Below are 17901 nucleotides of genomic sequence, written 5' to 3'. Positions count from 1 at the left end.
GCAATTAGCAAGACATCCCCCAATAAAGGAGTGGTTCTGCAGGTGGTGACCACAGACCACTTCTCAGTTCCTATGCTTCCTGGCTGATGTTTTGGTCACTTTTGAATGCTGGCGGTGCTTTCACTCTAGTGGTAGCATGAGACGGAGTCTACAACCCACACAAGTGGCTCAGGTAGTGCAGCTCATCCAGGATGGCACATCAATGCGAGCTGTGGCAAGAAGGTTTGCTGTGTCTGTCAGCGTAGTGTCCAGAGCATGGAGGCGCTACCAGGAGACAGGCCAGTACATCAGGAGACGTGGAGGAGGCCGTAGGAGGGCAACAACCCAGCAGCAGGACCGCTACCTCCGCCTTTGTGCAAGGAGGAGCACTGCCAGAGCCCTACAAAATGACCTCCAGCAGGCCACAAATGTGCATGTGTCTGCTCAAACGGTCAGAAACAGACTCCATGAGGGTGGTATGAGGGCCCGACGTCCACAGGTGGGGGTTGTGCTTACAGCCCAACACCGTGCAGGACGTTTGGCATTTGCCAGAGAACACCAAGATTGGCAAATTCGCCACTGGCGCCCTGTGCCCTTCACAGATGAAAGCAGGTTCACACTGAGCACATGTGACAGACGTGACAGAGTCTGGAGATGCCGTGGAGAACGTTCTGCTGCCTGCAACATCCTCCAGCATGACCGGTTTGGCGGTGGGTCAGTCATGGTGTGGGGTGGCATTTCTTTGGGGGGCCGCACAGCCCTCCATGTGCTCGCCAGAGGTAGCCTGACTGCCATTAGGTACTGAGATGAGATCCTCAGACCCCTTGTGAGACCATATGCTGGTGCGGTTGGCCCTGGGTTCCTCCTAATGCAAGACAATGCTAGACCTCATGCGGCTGGAGTGTGTCAGCAGTTCCTGCAAGAGGAAGGCATTGGTGCTATGGACTGGCCCGCCCGTTCCCCAGACCTGAATCCAATTGAGCACATCTGGGACATCATGTCTCGCTCCATCCACCAACGCCACGTTGCACCACAGACTGTCCAGGAGTTGGCGGATGCTTTAGTCCAGGTCTGGGAGGAGATCCCTCAGGAGGACCTCATCAGGAGCATGCCCAGGCATTGTAGGGAGGTCATACAGGCACATGGAGGCCACACACACTACTGAGCCTCATTTTGACTTGTTTTAAGGACATTACATCAAAGTTGGATCAGCCTGTAGTGTGGTTTTCCACTTTAATTTTGAGTGTGACTCCAAATCCAGACCTCCATGGGTTGATAAATTGGATTTCCATGGATTCTTTTTGTGTGATTTTGTTGTCAGCACATTCAACTATGTAAAGAAAAAAGTATTTAATAAGATTATTTCATTCATTCAGATCTAGGATGTGTTATTTTAGTGTTCCCTTTATTTTTTTGAGCAGTGTATTAAACCATTCACTATGCTCATGGACCTGATGTCATCATGTTTTTCAGGGGTAAAGATGAACATGGTCCCATTAGTTGACGTACAGTATATGGTTAAATGTCAACGTTGTTACATATGTCTAGTGAGGTCAAGCCCTGAATAGTTTTTAATCAAGTCTAATTGAAACCTATATCACATCAGACAAGACCACATAGTAATTCTGATTCCCTAGAAAGGTTTAGTTATCACGCAGCCTACAGATTATGTAATTATTCACAGCCTAGACTCCCCTGTCAGTAGATATACAAGTTAATATTAAAGATTAATCAGGTGTGTGTGTGTGTGTGTGTGTCTGCGCTTAATCAGATCCTGAACATCATAGCTAATCAGCTTCACAAACATGATACTTGGTGCTTTTCATCATACCATATGCAGCTAGTGGATTATTAATCTTTCCTCAATAATTTATCTTCCTAAAAGATAGAAAAATGCTTGTCAGGCTTAGGGGCCTTATAAAGGATGCTGATTCATTTGCAGGGAGATAGGAATGAATCCATCGGGAGTCTAAGTTAACATGGCAGCTTGTGAGATTGTTGTTATGCCAACTCATTGTTTTACAGAATAATCAACCAGCAACTAATATAAAGTACAGAGCCTTCAGAAAGTATTCACACGTCTTGACTTTTTCCACATTTCGTTGTGTTACAAAGTGGGATTAAAAATGGATTTGTCATTTTTGTCAACGATCTACAGAAAATACTAACATTTGTAAAAAAATTCTAAAAAAATAAAAATAAAAAGAAATATATAAAAAATTAAAATATATATATATATATATATATATATATATATGAAGAAAAAAAACACTAATATATCTTGATTAGATAAGTATTCAACCCTCTGAGTGACTGGGAGTATTGATACACCATCCAAAGTGTCATTAATAACTGCACCATGCTAAAAGGAATATTCAATGTTTTATTTTTACTCATCTACCAATAGGTGCCCTTCTTTGCAAGGCATTGGAAAACCTCCCTGGTCTTTGTGGTTGAATCTGTGTTTGAAATTCACTACTCGACTGAGGGACCTTACAGATAATAGTATGTGTGGAATACAGAGCTGAGGTAGTCATTCAAAAATCAAGTTAAACATTATTATTGCACACAAAATTAGTAAATGAAACTTATTATGTGACTTGTTAACCAAATATTTATTCCTGAACTTATTTAGGCTTGCCATAACAAAGGGGTTTAATACTTATTAACTCAAGACATTTGAGCTTTTCATTTTTTATTAATTTGTAAAAATTTTAGAAACATAATTCCACTTTGACATTATGCGGTATTGTGTGTAGGCCAGTGCCCCAAAAAATCTACATTTAATTAATTTTAAATTCAGGCTGTAATACAACAAAATGTGGAAAAAGTCAAGGTGTGTGAATACTTTCTGAAGGCACTGTATATTACTCATCATTAGCGTTTAAATTTTCATTTGAAAGCCTCGCCAGGTTTAACAACATTACTTGGACTCTCGGTTGCTAAGCCATCCCCGAAGCTGTCATTACAACTGAGATATAAGCTTGATTTAGGATTTTTCACATTTCCATTGTCTCAGAGTAGATTCCGCGGGTTCCGTTGTTGAATGTAAACAGTATAGCAATGGGTCTCGGCACTTCATTTGATATATTGATCAGCTCATCTGGGTACAATTCGTTGGATCACTCCTCAACGGACACCCCGTGTGCGTTCCCTATACAGTGCACTAGTTTTGACCAGAGCCCTATTCCCTATACAGTGCACTAGTTTTGACCAGAGCCCTATTCCCTATACAGTGCACTAGTTTTGACCAGAGCCCTATTCCCTATACAGTGCACTAGTTTTGACCAGAGCCCTATTCCCTATACAGTGCACTAGTTTTGACCAGAGCCCTATTCCCTATACAGTGCACTAGTTTTGACCAGAGCCCTATTCCCTATACAGTGCACTAGTTTTGACCAGAGCCCTATTCCCTATACAGTGCACTAGTTTTGACCAGAGCCCTATTCCCTAGATAGTGCACTAGTTTTGACCAGAGCCCTATTCCCTATACAGTGCACTAGTTTTGACCAGAGCCCTATTCCCTATACAGTGCACTAGTTTTGACCAGAGTCCTATTCTCTATACTGTGCACTAATATTAAGCAGAGCCCTTTGGGCATTATAAAGGACATAGTGTAACATTTGGGAAGCAGACTGCTCTCTGTGATCTGTTAAAGGAACTCTGTGAAGCTCCAGTAATTCAGCAGTGTCACCCAGCTCTCCTCCCACTATAAATCACATTACTATGGCCTAACTCGAGGAGACACAGACCATTGATTAGTAGCCACTGAATTCCCCCTTTCAGAGAACCTTTTAACATGGGATGATACTATATCTATTGGAGCTCAGACACCAATGGATTGCAAAAGGACACTGCAACCACGTTCACCCACCGCTACTGCTTTTACTTGTAAATGCTAGGTAATTTATTGGCTCCCATTGAGGTAACACCACGGCCCATCACCGTTGAAGAGTTTCTCTATTTCATGCTCACTCGGTCTTCATTAGGCCCTGGTACGTAGCAGAGCCCTATTGGAAACGACAGGTTGGATAGGCATCAGCTTTAGCTTCACTGTTACACTATTCACCACTCACCGTTCTCTCCCATCACCCTCCATTAACACAACAACACTATTCTATTAGCGGCAGCTTTGTTAAAGGGGATGTGTCAAGAGGAGTCATTCCTTAAAGTGTATGTGAAGATAGTGGAGTCTGACTGGACACCTAATCTCCTTGGGTTTTCAATGAAGGGTTTTAGGAGAATGAGAACAGAAAGGTTTTTAAATGGGATCCGTCACACATCCGTCTCTGACAGATATCTGAGAATTCCAATGAAATACACAGACAAAAGACAAATAGACTGAACCTGATTCAGCAGCTGTGTAGGGTCTGGGTGGGTGAGTCATTGGTACCTTAATGGGACCCTTTTTCATATTTAGTACATTACTTTTCACAAGGGCTTAGTCAAAAGTAGTGTACTATATATTTAATAGGGTGCGATTTGGGACGCATTTATTCTTTTCACGTTCGTGGAGTATGTAAAAAAAATAAAAAATAAAAATGTAATAAAAATGTATGCACTCTACTGTAAGTCGCTCTGGATAAGAGCGTCTGCTAAATGACTAAAATGTAAATGTAAGGCTGAATCTTCCTGGGGCGGATTGGAACCTTCAGTTATATCCTCTAGCAGCCCTCCATTCAACCCCGCCCACCCGCAACTCAATCAACATGAATCACTATTTGTCTACTATTAGCCGCAGAAAGTGGATAACTTTGGCATGTAATGACGTCATCCATCGTAAGAATAGCTACAGTCAGTGTGAAAAGAATAACAACCAGAAAGCACTACAGTAGCATTCAGCTGTAAACCTTAAACAAAGAACATGCTAATATACACTCAGGTGGTCGTGATAGAGTACGGTAACGACAGTTTTGTCTGTTGTGCAGTCATCTCGGTAAGCTAGCTTGCTAGTTGGGTCTCTGAGATAGTTAGCTGGGTCTGTGTTAGATATTATACAGTAGCTAGCTGGTCCTTGGTAAGATAGGTAACTGGGTCTGTGTTAGATATTATACAGTAGCTAGCTGGTCCTTGGTAAGATAGTTAACTGGGTCTGTGTTAGATATTATACAGTAGCTAGCTGGTCCTTGGTAAGATAGTTAACTGGGTCTGTGTTAGATATTATACAGTAGCTAGCTGGTCCTTGGTAAGATAGTTAACTGGGTCTGTGTTAGATATTATACAGTAGCTAGCTGGTCCTTGGTAAGATAGTTAACTGGGTCTGTGTTAGATATTATACAGTAGCTAGCTGGTCCTTGGTAAGATAGTTAACTGGGTCTCTGTTAGATATTATACAGTAGCTAGCTGGTCCTTGGTAAGATAGTTAACTGGGTCTGTGTTAGATATTGTACAGTAGCTAGCTGGTACTTGGTAAGATAGTTAACTGGGTCTGTGTTAGATATTGTACAGTAGCTAGCTGGTCGTTGGTAAGAGAGTTAACTGGGTCTGTGTTAGATATTATACAGTAGCTAGCTGGTCCTTGGTAAGATAGTTAACTAGGTCTGTGTTAGATATTATACAGTAGCTAGCTGGTCCTTGGTAAGATAGTTAACTGGGTCTGTGTTAGATATTGTACAGTAGCTAGCTGGTCCTTGGTAAGATAGTTAACTGGGTCTGTGTTAGATATTGTACAGTAGCTAGCTGGTCCTTGGTAAGATAGTTAACTGGGTCTGTGTTAGATATTATACAGTAGCTAGCTGGTCCTTGGTAAGATAGTTAACTGGGTCTGTGTTAGATATTGTACAGTAGCTAGCTGGTCCTTGGTAAGATAGTTAACTGGGTCTGTGTTAGATATTGTACAGTAGCTAGCTGGTCCTTGGGGCGGCAGGTAGCCTAGTTTTAAGAGCGTTGGGCCTGTAACCGAAAGGTTGCTAGATCAAATCCCCGAGCTGACAAGGTACAAATCTGTCATTCTGCCCCTGAACAAGGCAGTTAACCAACTGTTCCTAGGCCATTATTGAAAATAAGAATTTGTTCTTAACTGACTTGCCTTGTTAAATAAAGATTACATTTAAAATGTAAAGATAGTTAACTGGGTCTGAGTTAGAGAACTAGATTCCAATGTTAGCTAGCTAGCTGGGCCTGTGTTATAGGGTATGTTAATGAGTGTTGATAAGGGTCTGTGTTAGCTAGCTAGCTGGGCCTGTGAAATAGGGTATGTTAATGAGAGTTGGATAGGATGTGGAGATTCCTGGCTCCTCATTGACATTCAGACATTGGCAGCAGAATGAATCAGTACACTTTGAATATTCTGACAGCATATAGTTCTCGGCAGAGCAGTTTTATACACTGTATTTACATGACATCACATCATAGCTCCTCAGCTGGCAGGAAATAATAGCAACACACAAGCTGCCAAATAAAATAAAATAAAAACCTGAACAGGAATAAAAATAATTTATGTCAGTTGGTTGGTTGTACCACTCTTCATCTTTTCCAGGTGTTAGCTAGTTAGCTGGGCCTGTGTTATATGGTATGTTAATGGATGTTCTATAATTGTCTGTGTTAGCTAGCTGGGTCTGTTAGTGAGCTAGCTGGGTCAGTGTTAGAAGCTGTACAGTAGTTAGCTGGGTCTCTGTTAGAGCCGGGTTAGTGTGTTAGCTTGGTCTCTGTTAGAGCCGGGTTAGTGTGTTAGCTGGGTCTCTGTTAGAGCCGGGTTAGTGTGTTAGCTGGGTCTCTGTTAGAGCCGGGTTAGTGTGTTAGCTGGGTCTCTGTTAGAGTCGGGTTAGTGTGTTAGCTGGGTCTCTGTTAGAGCCGGGTTAGTGTGTTAGCTGGGTCTCTGTTAGAGCCGGGTTAGTGTGTTAGCTGGGTCTCTGTTAGAGCCGGGTTAGTGTGTTAGCTGGGTCTCTGTTAGAGCCGGGTTAGTGTGCTGGCTGGTTATAAAGGTCTGTGTTCAGTAGTTAGCTGGGTCTCTGTTAGAGCCGGCTTAGTGTGCTGGCTGGTTATAAAGGTCTGTGTTCAGTAGTTAGCTGGGTCTCTGTTAGAGCCTGCTTAGTGTGCTGGGTGGTTATAAAGGTCTGTGTGATTCCTCCAGGGGTCTGGAAGATGTCCTCTAATGAGTCTTGTTATCCCATGTTCTTGTGTTCCTGTATGGCCGGTAATGAGAAGTCCTCTGCCTCCCCACACACACCACACACACACACACACACACACACACACACACACACACACACACACACACACACACACACACACACACACACACACCACACACACACACACACCACCACGTTACATGTACTATAGAGGTCCATTAGTTTGCCACTTTAAAGGATAAACTCTGTTTCTGCCTGGCTGGCTGCCATGTTTATAATAAATGCATGGAGCTGTAGCTAATTAGCATCATGCATAGCTGTGGAAGTTTTGCTGGTGTAGGGGTCAAAACAATACGTTGTTTATTTAACGCGTAGTGGGTGAGAAACGTGACCTTTGGCCCCCGTAGTAGCTCATCACAACACTGCTGCTTGTGCTCTCACTGCTGCTTCTTAGAGGTTTGCCTGATTAAGGTGCTGTGGAAACTAAGTCTGCCTGATTAAGATGCTGTGGAAACTAACTCTGCCTGATTAAGATGCTGTGGAAACTAAGTCTGCCTGGTTAAGATGCTGTGGAAACTAAGTCTGCCTGATTAAGATGCTGTGGAAACTAACTCTGCCTGATTAAGATGCTATGGAAACTAACTCTGCCTGATTAAGATGCTGTGGAAACTAAGTCTGCCTGATTAAGATGCTGTGGAAACTAACTCTGCCTGATTAAGATGCTGTGGAAACTAACTCTGCCTGATTAAGATGCTGTGGAAACTAAGTCTGCCTGGTTAAGATGCTGTGGAAACTAAGTCTGCCTGATTAAGATGCTGTGGAAACTAACTCTGCCTGATTAAGGTGCTGTGGAAACTAACTCTGCCTGATTAAGATGCTGTGGAAACTAAGTCTGCCTGGTTAAGATGCTGTGGAAACTAAGTCTGCCTGATTAAGATGTTGTGGAAACTAAGTCTGCCTGGTTAAGATGCTGTGGAAACTAACTCTGCCTGATTAAGATGCTGTGGAAACTAAGTCTGCCTGGTTAAGATGCTGTGGAAACTAAGTCTGCCTGGTTAAGATGCTGTGGAAACTAACTCTGCCTGGTTAAGACGCTGTGGAAACTCAGTCTGCCTGATTAAGATGCTGTGGAAACTAAGTCTGCTTGGTTAAGACGCTGTGGAAACTAAGTCTGCCTGATTAAGACGCTGTTTAAACTAAGTGTTCGCCTGATTATGATGCTGTTTAAACTAAGTGTACAGCTGGTTAAGATGCTGTTTAAACTAAGTGTACGGCTGGTTATGATGCTGTTTAAACTAAGTGTTCGGCTGGTTATGATGCTGTTTAAACTAAGTGTTCGGCTGGTTAAGATGCTGTTTAAACTAAGTGTTCGGCTGGTTAAGATGCTGTTTAAACTAAGTGTTCGGCTGGTTAAGATGCTGTTTAAACTAAGTGTACGGCTGGTTATGATGCTGTTTAAACTAAGTGTTCGGCTGGTTAAGATGCTGTTTAAACTAAGTGTTCGGCTGGTTATGATGCTGTTTAAACTAAGTGTTCGGCTGGTTATGATGCTGTTTAAACTAAGTGTTCGGCTGCTTTGTGGCGGTGTTGAATTATTAAAAAAGCATTCTCTGTGTTCATTTTTTCTGTTTACTCTTGTCGGTTTAAACAAACCGACGAGGTGCTTGTGTATTTGTGACAGTACAAGGACAACTAGACTAGTTCCGAATAGACCTGGTCGGATCCAGACCCGGTCTGATCCGATAAAGCACCAGAGGGAGAGAGGTGCTGCTGTAGTGAGTGACATGGGGAGCAGGGAGGAGGGAACAGGGAGGGAGAGATGAGAGACGAGAGACAGCAAACAACCAACAAGCCGACTTGCACTCTAGTAGACTAATAGCTGCCATAGCTAGGTTATTTATCATCAAATATGATTTTATAGTATCTGCCTTGACTGCGTCAAACCTGGAGAATGTTAGCTAGCCAGGCTAATTGAGGCTGCATCAAACCTGGAGAATGTTAGCTAGCTAGGCTAATTGAGGCTTCATCAAACCTGGAGAACGTTAGCTAGCTAGGCTAATTGAGGCTGCATCAAACCGGGAGAACGTTAGCTAGCTAGGCTAATTGAGGCGGCATCAAACCTGGAGAATGTTAGCTAGCTAGGCTAATTAAGGCTTCATCAAACCTGGAGAACGTTAGCTAGCTAGGCTAATTGAGGCTGCATCAAACCGGGAGAACGTTAGCTAGCTAGGCTAATTGAGGCGGCATCAAACCTGGAGAACGTTAGCTAGCTAGGCAAATAGAGGCAGCATGGGCTTTCTCATTCTACAGTTACAAGTAACAACAACTCCATTCAGAATATTAAGTAGCAGCCTGCCTGTTTGCTCTTGGTTGTTGTAGCCTATCTATTAACCTATTTCCGCTTTGATGACTTCTGATTGGCCAACAACAACTCCATTCATGAATATTAAGTAGCAGCCTGCCTGTTGGTTCTTGGTTGTTGTAGCCTATCCTTCTCCTTGAACTTTTAATTCAGTCATTTTAATTCCATCTTTCATTGATTAGATATCTCCTAACTTTTTCCACATGGAGGGTCTATGACTGTAGTCTATTGCTGCTTTGATGACTTCTGATTGGCCAACAACAACAAGCTCCAGTCTGGAAGCAAGAGCAGCAGCATAAATGATAACGTGTCTCTCTCTCTCTCTACGGCAACGATGGTGTTTAGATCTGTACGACAGGCGGTCACCACCTCTCTGATTCAGAGGGGTTGGGTTAAGTGCAGAAGTCACATTTCAGTTGAATGCTTTCAGTTGTACAACTGACTAGGTATCCCCCCTTTCCCTTCCGGAAAAGTCAGTTAAAATTACACATACCCGAGACCCATGACAATCATATTAGATCTGACCCAGACCCGTGACATTATTTAGAATTCTGGATCCAGAACCGCTTGGGTCCCAGATCAGGTTTAGAGTATTCGGTATCCGTGAAGACCTCTAGCACACAGGTTGTTATAATCCGGATCGGATACTACCTTAACAGGAAGTTTGGCCCCGTCCTAGTTGATATTGCTAACTACAGTACCAGTCAAAAGTTTGGACACATGTACTCATTCAAGGGTTTTTCTTTATTTTTACTATTTTCTACATTGTAGAATAATAGTGAAGACATCAAAACAAATTCACTTTTAACAAGGCACACCTGTTAATTGAAATGCATTCCAGGTGACTACCTCACGAAGCTGGTTGAGAGAATGCCAAGAGTGGGCAAATCTGTCATCAAGGCAAACGGTGGCTACTTTGAAGAATCAAAAATCGAAATAATATTCTGATTTGTTAAACACTTTTTTGGTTACTACATGATTCTATATGTGCTATTTCATAGTGTTGATGTCTTCACCATTATTCTACAATGTAGAAATAGTAAAATAGTAAAAATAAAGAAAAACCCTTGAATGAGTCCAAACTTTTGACTGGTACTGTAATTCAAACGGTCTTGTGCATCTCTTGATGTCTTACTGCACCCACTCTATCTACTTCATCTCAGCTAGCTTACTGTGAATTACTCTCTCACTTTTGTGAAATCTTTACATAAAGTCCTTAATTGGACACGGAGACGGCAGAATGAATCAGTACACTTTGAATATTCTGACAGCATATAGTTCTCGGCAGAGCAGTTTTATATGCTGTATTTACATGACATCACATCATAGCTCTTCAGCTGTCAGGAATAATAGCAACACACAAGCTGCCAAATAAAATAAAAAAACCTGAACGGGAATAAAAACTATTTATGTCGGTTGGTTGTACCACTCTTCATCTTTTCCATTTGGTGCTAAATTTGTCACAAAAGCACAATAAAAGTGCTTTGTGTTTTCCTGGTCTTTGAAGTCCCTCCCTACATCTCACTCAATTGAGTCTAATTACCATTGTTACGTTATTTTAAGTGCAGGCATCAAGACACAGCTCCAATGGATCAAGAAGAGGACACTACAGTAGAGATAACAGGCCTCCACGTTTGCTTATTTTACTCTATAAATATTTAACAGCTGGCTGCCAGATCTGTGGCACGGTATACTGCAGGAAATGGTAATGGAGGCTTGATCAAACGGGATGATCTTCTCTTTGTACCTATGTGGAGGGTGACGAGGGGAGGGGGTCGACGATGTGGAGGGGGTCTGGAGCGTAGAGTATAAAGTGACCTAGATTTCCAACCAACCAACCAACCAACCAACCAACCAACCAACCACCAACCCCCTAACCAACCAACCACCCTACCCCCTAACCAACCAACCAACCAACCACCCTACCCCCTAACCAACCAACCACCCAACCACCCAACCCCCTAACCAACCAACCACCCAACCACCCAACCCCCTAACCAACCAACCAACCAACCAACCACCCAACCCCTAACCAACCAACCAACCAACCAACCAACCAACCAACCAACCAACCAACCAACCACCCAACCCCCCAACCACACAACCCCCCAACCAACCAACCACCCAACCCCCCAACCAACCACCCAACCCCTAACCAACCAACCAACCACCCAACCCCCAACCACCCAACCCCCCAACCAACCACCCAACCCCCCAACCACCCAACCCCCCAACCAACCAACCCCTAACCAACCAACCAACCAACCACCCAACCTCCTAACCAACCAACCAACCAACCCCTAACCAACCAACCACCCTACCCCCTAACCAACCAACCACCCAACCACCCAACCCCCTAACCAACCAACCAACCAACCAACCACCCAACCCCTAACCAACCAACCACCCAACCCCCCAACCACCCAACCACCCAACCCCCCAACCAACCACCCAACCCCTAACCAACCAACCAACCACCCAACCCCCCAACCAACCAACCACCCAACCCCCCAACCAACCACCCAACCCCCCAACCACCCAACCCCCAACCAACCAACCAACCACCCAATCCCCTAACCAACCAACCAACCACCCAACCCCTAACCAACCAACCAACCAACCAACCAACCAACCAACCAACCAACCAACCAACCAACCAACCACCCCAACCCCCCAACCACCCAACCCCCCAACCCCCCAACCAACCAACCACCCAACCCCCAACCAACCAACCACCCAACCCCCCAACCAACCAACCAACCAACCACCCAACCCCTAACCAACCAACCAACCAACCACCCAACCCCTAACCAACCAACCAACCAACCACCCAACCCCCTAACCAACCAACCAACCACCCAACCCCCTAACCAACCAACCAACCAACCACCCAACCCCTAACCAACCAACCAACCAACCAACCACCCAACCCCTAACCAACCACCCACCCCCAACCACCCAACCCCCCAACCCCCCAACCACCCAACCCCTAACCAACCAACCAACCAACCCCCCAACCACCCAACCCCCCAACCCCCAACCACCCAACCCCCTAACCAACCAACCAACCAACCACCCAACCCCCTAACCAACCAACAGCCAGTTCAGGCATCACAGATGTTACACTGTACTTGAACCCTGCTATATGGCCTACATAGAGCCTTCATAAGCCCTACGTAAGGCCTACATAGAGCCTTCATAAGCCCTACATAAGGCTGTCATAGTAATGACGTAACAAATGTTGTCAAAGACTTGGTCGTCCTACAGCAGAGATTTGATGAAAGCTGAAAGCATCACTTGAGCCCCCAAAAGTAACAGAGAGAGAGAGAGAGAGAGAGAGAGAGAGAGAGAGAGAAAGACAGAGAGAGATACAGAGGGAGAGAGACTTGTCTGTTTCAGAAGGGCCTTGTTTTAAAGCCAGCCCAGAGAAGCAGAGTGCAGCATTTTGTGTTTGCCTACCCTGCCCTGCTCTGTGATGTAGTTTGATCTGGCTTTAGCTGCCAAGGATAAATATTACATGAGTCTCTTTAGTGCTCCGGTTCTCTGGGTGACTGGGTCGTGACAGGGTGGATAAGACAGTCCACCTCTTTAATTCTCTGGTACTCTGGATGACTGGGTGGTGTAGAGTGGTGACGGTGGTTACATGGTGGTGATTGGGTGCTGACAGAGTGGTGTCTGGGTGGTGAATGGGTGGTGTCTGGGTGTTGATAGGGTGGTGTCTGGGTGCTGATAGGGTGGTGTCTGGGTGCTGATAGGGTGGTGTCTGGGTGGTGAATGGGTGCTGATAGGGTGGTGTCTGGGTGGTGAATGGGTGCTGATAGGGTGGTGTCTGGGTGGTGAATGGGTGCTGATAGGGTGGTGTCTGGGTGCTGATAGGGTGGTGTCTGGGTGTTGATAGGGTGGTGTCTGGGTGCTGATAGGGTGGTGTCTGGGTGGTGAATGGGTGATGATAGGGTGGTGACTGGGTGCTGATAGGGTGGTGTCTGGATGGTGACTGGGTGCTGATAGGGTGGTGTCTGGGTGGTGAATGCGTACTGATAGGGTGGTGGATGGGTGGTGCAGGGTGGTGAAGGGGGTGACAGTGACAGGGTGGTGATGGTGACAGGTAGTGACAGTGACAGGGTGGTGACAGGGTAGTGACAGTGACAGGGTGGTGACAGGGTAGTGACGGTGACAGGATGGTGACAGGGTGGTGACAGGGTGGTGAGAGGGTGGTGACAGTGACAGGGTGGTGACAGGGTGGTGACAGTGACAGGGTGGTGACAGGGTGGTACCTGGTTGATGACAGTGACAGGGTGGTGACAGTGTGGTGACATTGACAGGATGGTGACAGTGACAGGGTGGTGAGAGGGTGGTGACAGTGACAGGGTGGTGACAGGGTGGTGACATTGACAGGATGGTGACAGTGAGAGGGTGTTGATAGGGTGGTGACAGTGACAGGGTGGTGACAGGGTGGTGACAGTGACAGGGTGGTGACAGGGTGGTGACAGTGACAGGGTGGTGACTGGGTGGTACCTGGTTGATGACAGTGACAGGGTGGTGACAGTGTGGTGACATTGACAGGATGGTGACAGTGACAGGGTGGTGAGAGGGTGGTGACAGTGACAGGGTGGTGACAGGGTGGTGACATTGACAGGATGGTGACAGTGAGAGGGTGTTGATAGGGTGGTGACAGTGACAGGGTGGTGACAGGGTGGTGACATTGCTACATACTAGTGTTGTAGTCATACTGTCTGTCCCACAATAACCTGCTTCTAGTTTCCTACATACTAGTGTTGTAGTCATACTGTCTGTCCCACAACAACCTGCTTCTAGTTTCCTACATACTAGTGTTGTAGTCATACTGTCTGTCCCACAATAACCTGCTTCTAGTTTCCTACATACTAGTGTTGTAGTCATACTGTCTGTCCCACAATAACCTGCTGCTAGTTTCCTACATACTAGTGTTGTAGTCATACTGTCTGTCCCACAATAACCTGCTTCTAGTTTCCTACATACTAGTGTTGTAGTCATACTGTCTGTCCCACAATAACCTGCTTCTAGTTTCCTACATACTAGTGTTGTAGTCATACTGTCTGTCCCACAATAACCTGCTTCTAGTTTCCTACATACTAGTGTTGTATTCATACTGTCTGTCCCACAATAACCTGCTGCTAGTTTCCTACATACTAGTGTTGTAGTCATACTGTCTGTCCCACAATAACCTGCTTCTAGTTTCCTACATACTAGTGTTGTAGTCATACTGTCTGTCCCACAATAACCTGCTTCTAGTTTCCTACATACTAGTGTTGTAGTCATACTGTCTGTCCCACAATAACCTGCTTCTAGTTTCCTACATACTAGTGTTGTAGTCATACTGTCTGTCCCACAACAACCTGCTTCTAGTTTCCTACATACTAGTGTTGTAGTCATACTGTCTGTCCCACAATAACCTGCTTCTAGTTTCCTACATACTAGTGTTGTAGTCATACTGTCTGTCCCACAATAACCTGCTTCTAGTTTCCTACATACTAGTGTTGTAGTCATACTGTCTGTCCCACAACAACCTGCTTCTAGTTTCCTACATACTAGTGTTGTAGTCATACTGTCTGTCCCACAATAACCTGCTTCTAGTTTCCTACATACTAGTGTTGTAGTCATACTGTCTGTCCCACAATAACCTGCTGCTAGTTTCCTACATACTAGTGTTGTAGTCATACTGTCTGTCCCACAATAACCTGCTGCTAGTTTCCTACATACTAGTGTTGTAGTCATACTGTCTGTCCCACAATAACCTGCTTCTAGTTTCCTACATACTAGTGTTGTAGTCATACTGTCTGTCCCACAATAACCTGCTTCTAGTTTCCTACATACTAGTGTTGTAGTCATACTGTCTGTCCCACAATAACCTGCTTCTAGTTTCCTACATACTAGTGTTGTAGTCATACTGTCTGTCCCACAATAACCTGCTTCTAGTTTCCTACATACTAGTGTTGTAGTCATACTGTCTGTCCCACAATAACCTGCTTCTAGTTCCCTACATACTAGTGTTGTAGTCATACTGTCTGTCCCACAACAACCTGCTTCTAGTTTCCTACATACTAGTGTTGTAGTCATACTGTCTGTCCCACAACAACCTGCTTCTAGTTTCCTACATACTAGTGTTGTAGTCATACTGTCTGTCCCACAATAACCTGCTTCTAGTTTCCTACATACTAGTGTTGTAGTCATACTGTCTGTCCCACAATAACCTGCTTCTAGTTTCCTACATACTAGTGTTGTAGTCATACTGTCTGTCCCACAATAACCTGCTTCTAGTTTCCTACATACTAGTGTTGTAGTCATACTGTCTGTCCCACAGAGGCCATTATCAGCAACCATCAGTCCACAACTGGCAGCTTCATTAAATAGTACCTGCAAAACACCAGTCTCAACGTCAACAGTGAAGAGGCGACTCCGGGATGCTGGCCTTCTAGGCAGAGTTCCTCTGTTCAGTGTCTGTGTTCTTTTGCCCATCTTAATGTTTTCTTTTTATTGGCCAGTCTGAGATTTGGCTTTTTCTTTGCAACTCTGCCTAGAAGGCCAGCATCCCGGAGTTGCCTTTTCACTGTTGACGTTGAGACTGAAGTTTTGCAGGTACTATTTAATGAAGCTGCCAGTTGAGGACTGATGGTTGCTGATAATGGCCTCTGTACGCCTATGTAGATATTCCATTAAAAATCAGCCGTTTCCAGCTACAATAGTCATTTACAACATTAACAATGTCTACACTGTATTTCTGATTAATGTGATGTTATTTTAATGGACAAAAAAAGTGCTTTTATTTAAAAAACAAGGACATTTCTAAGGGACTCCAAACTGTTGAACAATAGTGTATATATGCATTTTTTTTTTTTAAACAGTCACACAAGGGACTAAGCTCAGTTGAACTCAGCTGTTGGTTGTGTTGACAGTCACACAAGGGACTAAGCTCAGTGGAACTCAGCTGTTGGTTGTGTTGACAGTCACACAAGGGACTAAGCTCAGTTGAACTCAGCTGTTGGTTGTGTTGACAGTCACACAAGGGACTAAGCTCAGTGGAACTCAGCTGTTGGTTGTGTTGACAGTCACACAAGGGACAAAGCTCAGTTGAACTCAGCTGTTGGTTGTGTTGACAGTCACACAAGGGACTAAGCTCAGTTGAACTCAGCTGTTGGTTGTGTTGACATTCACACAAGGGACTAAGCTCAGTTGAACTCAGCTGTTGGTTGTGTTGACAGTCACACAAGGGACTAAGCTCAGTGGAACTCAGCTGTTGGTTGTGTTGACAGTCACACAAAGGACTAAGCTCAGTTGAACTCAGCTGTTTTCTTCTTTTCTTGCTGCAGTGGTTTGGTGACCTGGTAACCCCTGTGTGGTGGGAGGATGTCTGGCTGAAGGAAGGCTTCGCTCACTTCTTTGAGTACGTTGGAACGGACTTCCTCTTCCCCAAATGGAACATGGTAAGATCTTTATTGTGTTGTAAAGATAGTGAAAGATTACAATACCTTGTAATTACACTATGACTAATTTAACCACCAAAAATGACTTTACTTCTGATCTTATCTGAGCATTAGAACAGTTGCATGGGCTAATGACTCTGTCAGTTGGAACAAAGACAAGGAGCAGTTTATTATAATGACTGTCAGTTGGAACAAAGACAAGGAGCAGTTTATTATAATGACTGTCAGTTGGAACAAAGACAAGGAGCAGTTTATTGTAATGACTGTCAGTTGGAACAAAGACAAGGAGCAGTTTATTATAATGACTGTCAGTTGGAACAAAGACAAGGAGCAGTTTATTATAATGACTGTCAGTTGGAACAAAGACAAGGAGCAGTTTATTATAATGACTGTCAGTTGGAACAAAGACAAGGAACAGTTTATTATAATGACTGTCAGTTGGAACAAAAACAAAGAGTAGTTTATTATATTGACTGTCAGTTGGAACAAAGACAAGGAGCAGTTTATTATAATGACTGTCAGTTGGAACAAAGACAAGGAGCAGTTTATTATAATGACTGTCAGTTGGTACAAAGACAAGGAGCAGTTTATTATAATGACTGTCAGTTGGAACAAAGACAAGGAGCAGTTTAATATAATTACTGTCAGTTGGTACAAAGACAAGGAGCAGTTTATTATAATGACTGTCAGTTGGTACAAAGACAAGGAACAGTTTGTTATAATGACTGTCAGCTGGAACAAAGACAAGGAGCAGTTTATTATAATGACTGTCAGTTGGAACAAAGACAAGGAGCAGTTTATTCTAATGACTGTCAGTTGGAACAAAGACAAGGAGCAGTTTATTATAATGACTGTCAGTTGGTACAAAGACAAGGAGCAGTTTATTATAATGACTGTCAGTTGGAACAAAGACAAGGAGCAGTTTATTATAATGACTGTCAGTTGGAACAAAGACAAGGAGCAGTTTATTATAATGACTGTCAGTTGGTACAAAGACAAGGAGCAGTTTATTATAATGACTGTCAGT

The 17901-nt window shown here is 44.1% G+C and overlaps 1 protein-coding gene across 1 annotated transcript in view; it reads left to right on the top strand.

The window, feature by feature from the left end:
* The window catches only part of LOC106609815 (thyrotropin-releasing hormone-degrading ectoenzyme), a 436096-nt gene that overhangs the window by 211461 nt on the left and 206734 nt on the right, over positions 1-17901 (top strand). The window contains 1 exon segment of the mRNA XM_045722407.1: positions 16761-16874. Within this exon segment, the coding sequence (XP_045578363.1) occupies positions 16761-16874 (114 nt within the window).

The sequence above is a fragment of the Salmo salar genome, chromosome ssa07, assembly GCF_905237065.1.
Source record: "Salmo salar chromosome ssa07, Ssal_v3.1, whole genome shotgun sequence".
NCBI lineage: Eukaryota > Metazoa > Chordata > Actinopteri > Salmoniformes > Salmonidae > Salmo > Salmo salar.
This window is presented reverse-complemented; position numbering and strand designations above follow the sequence as displayed.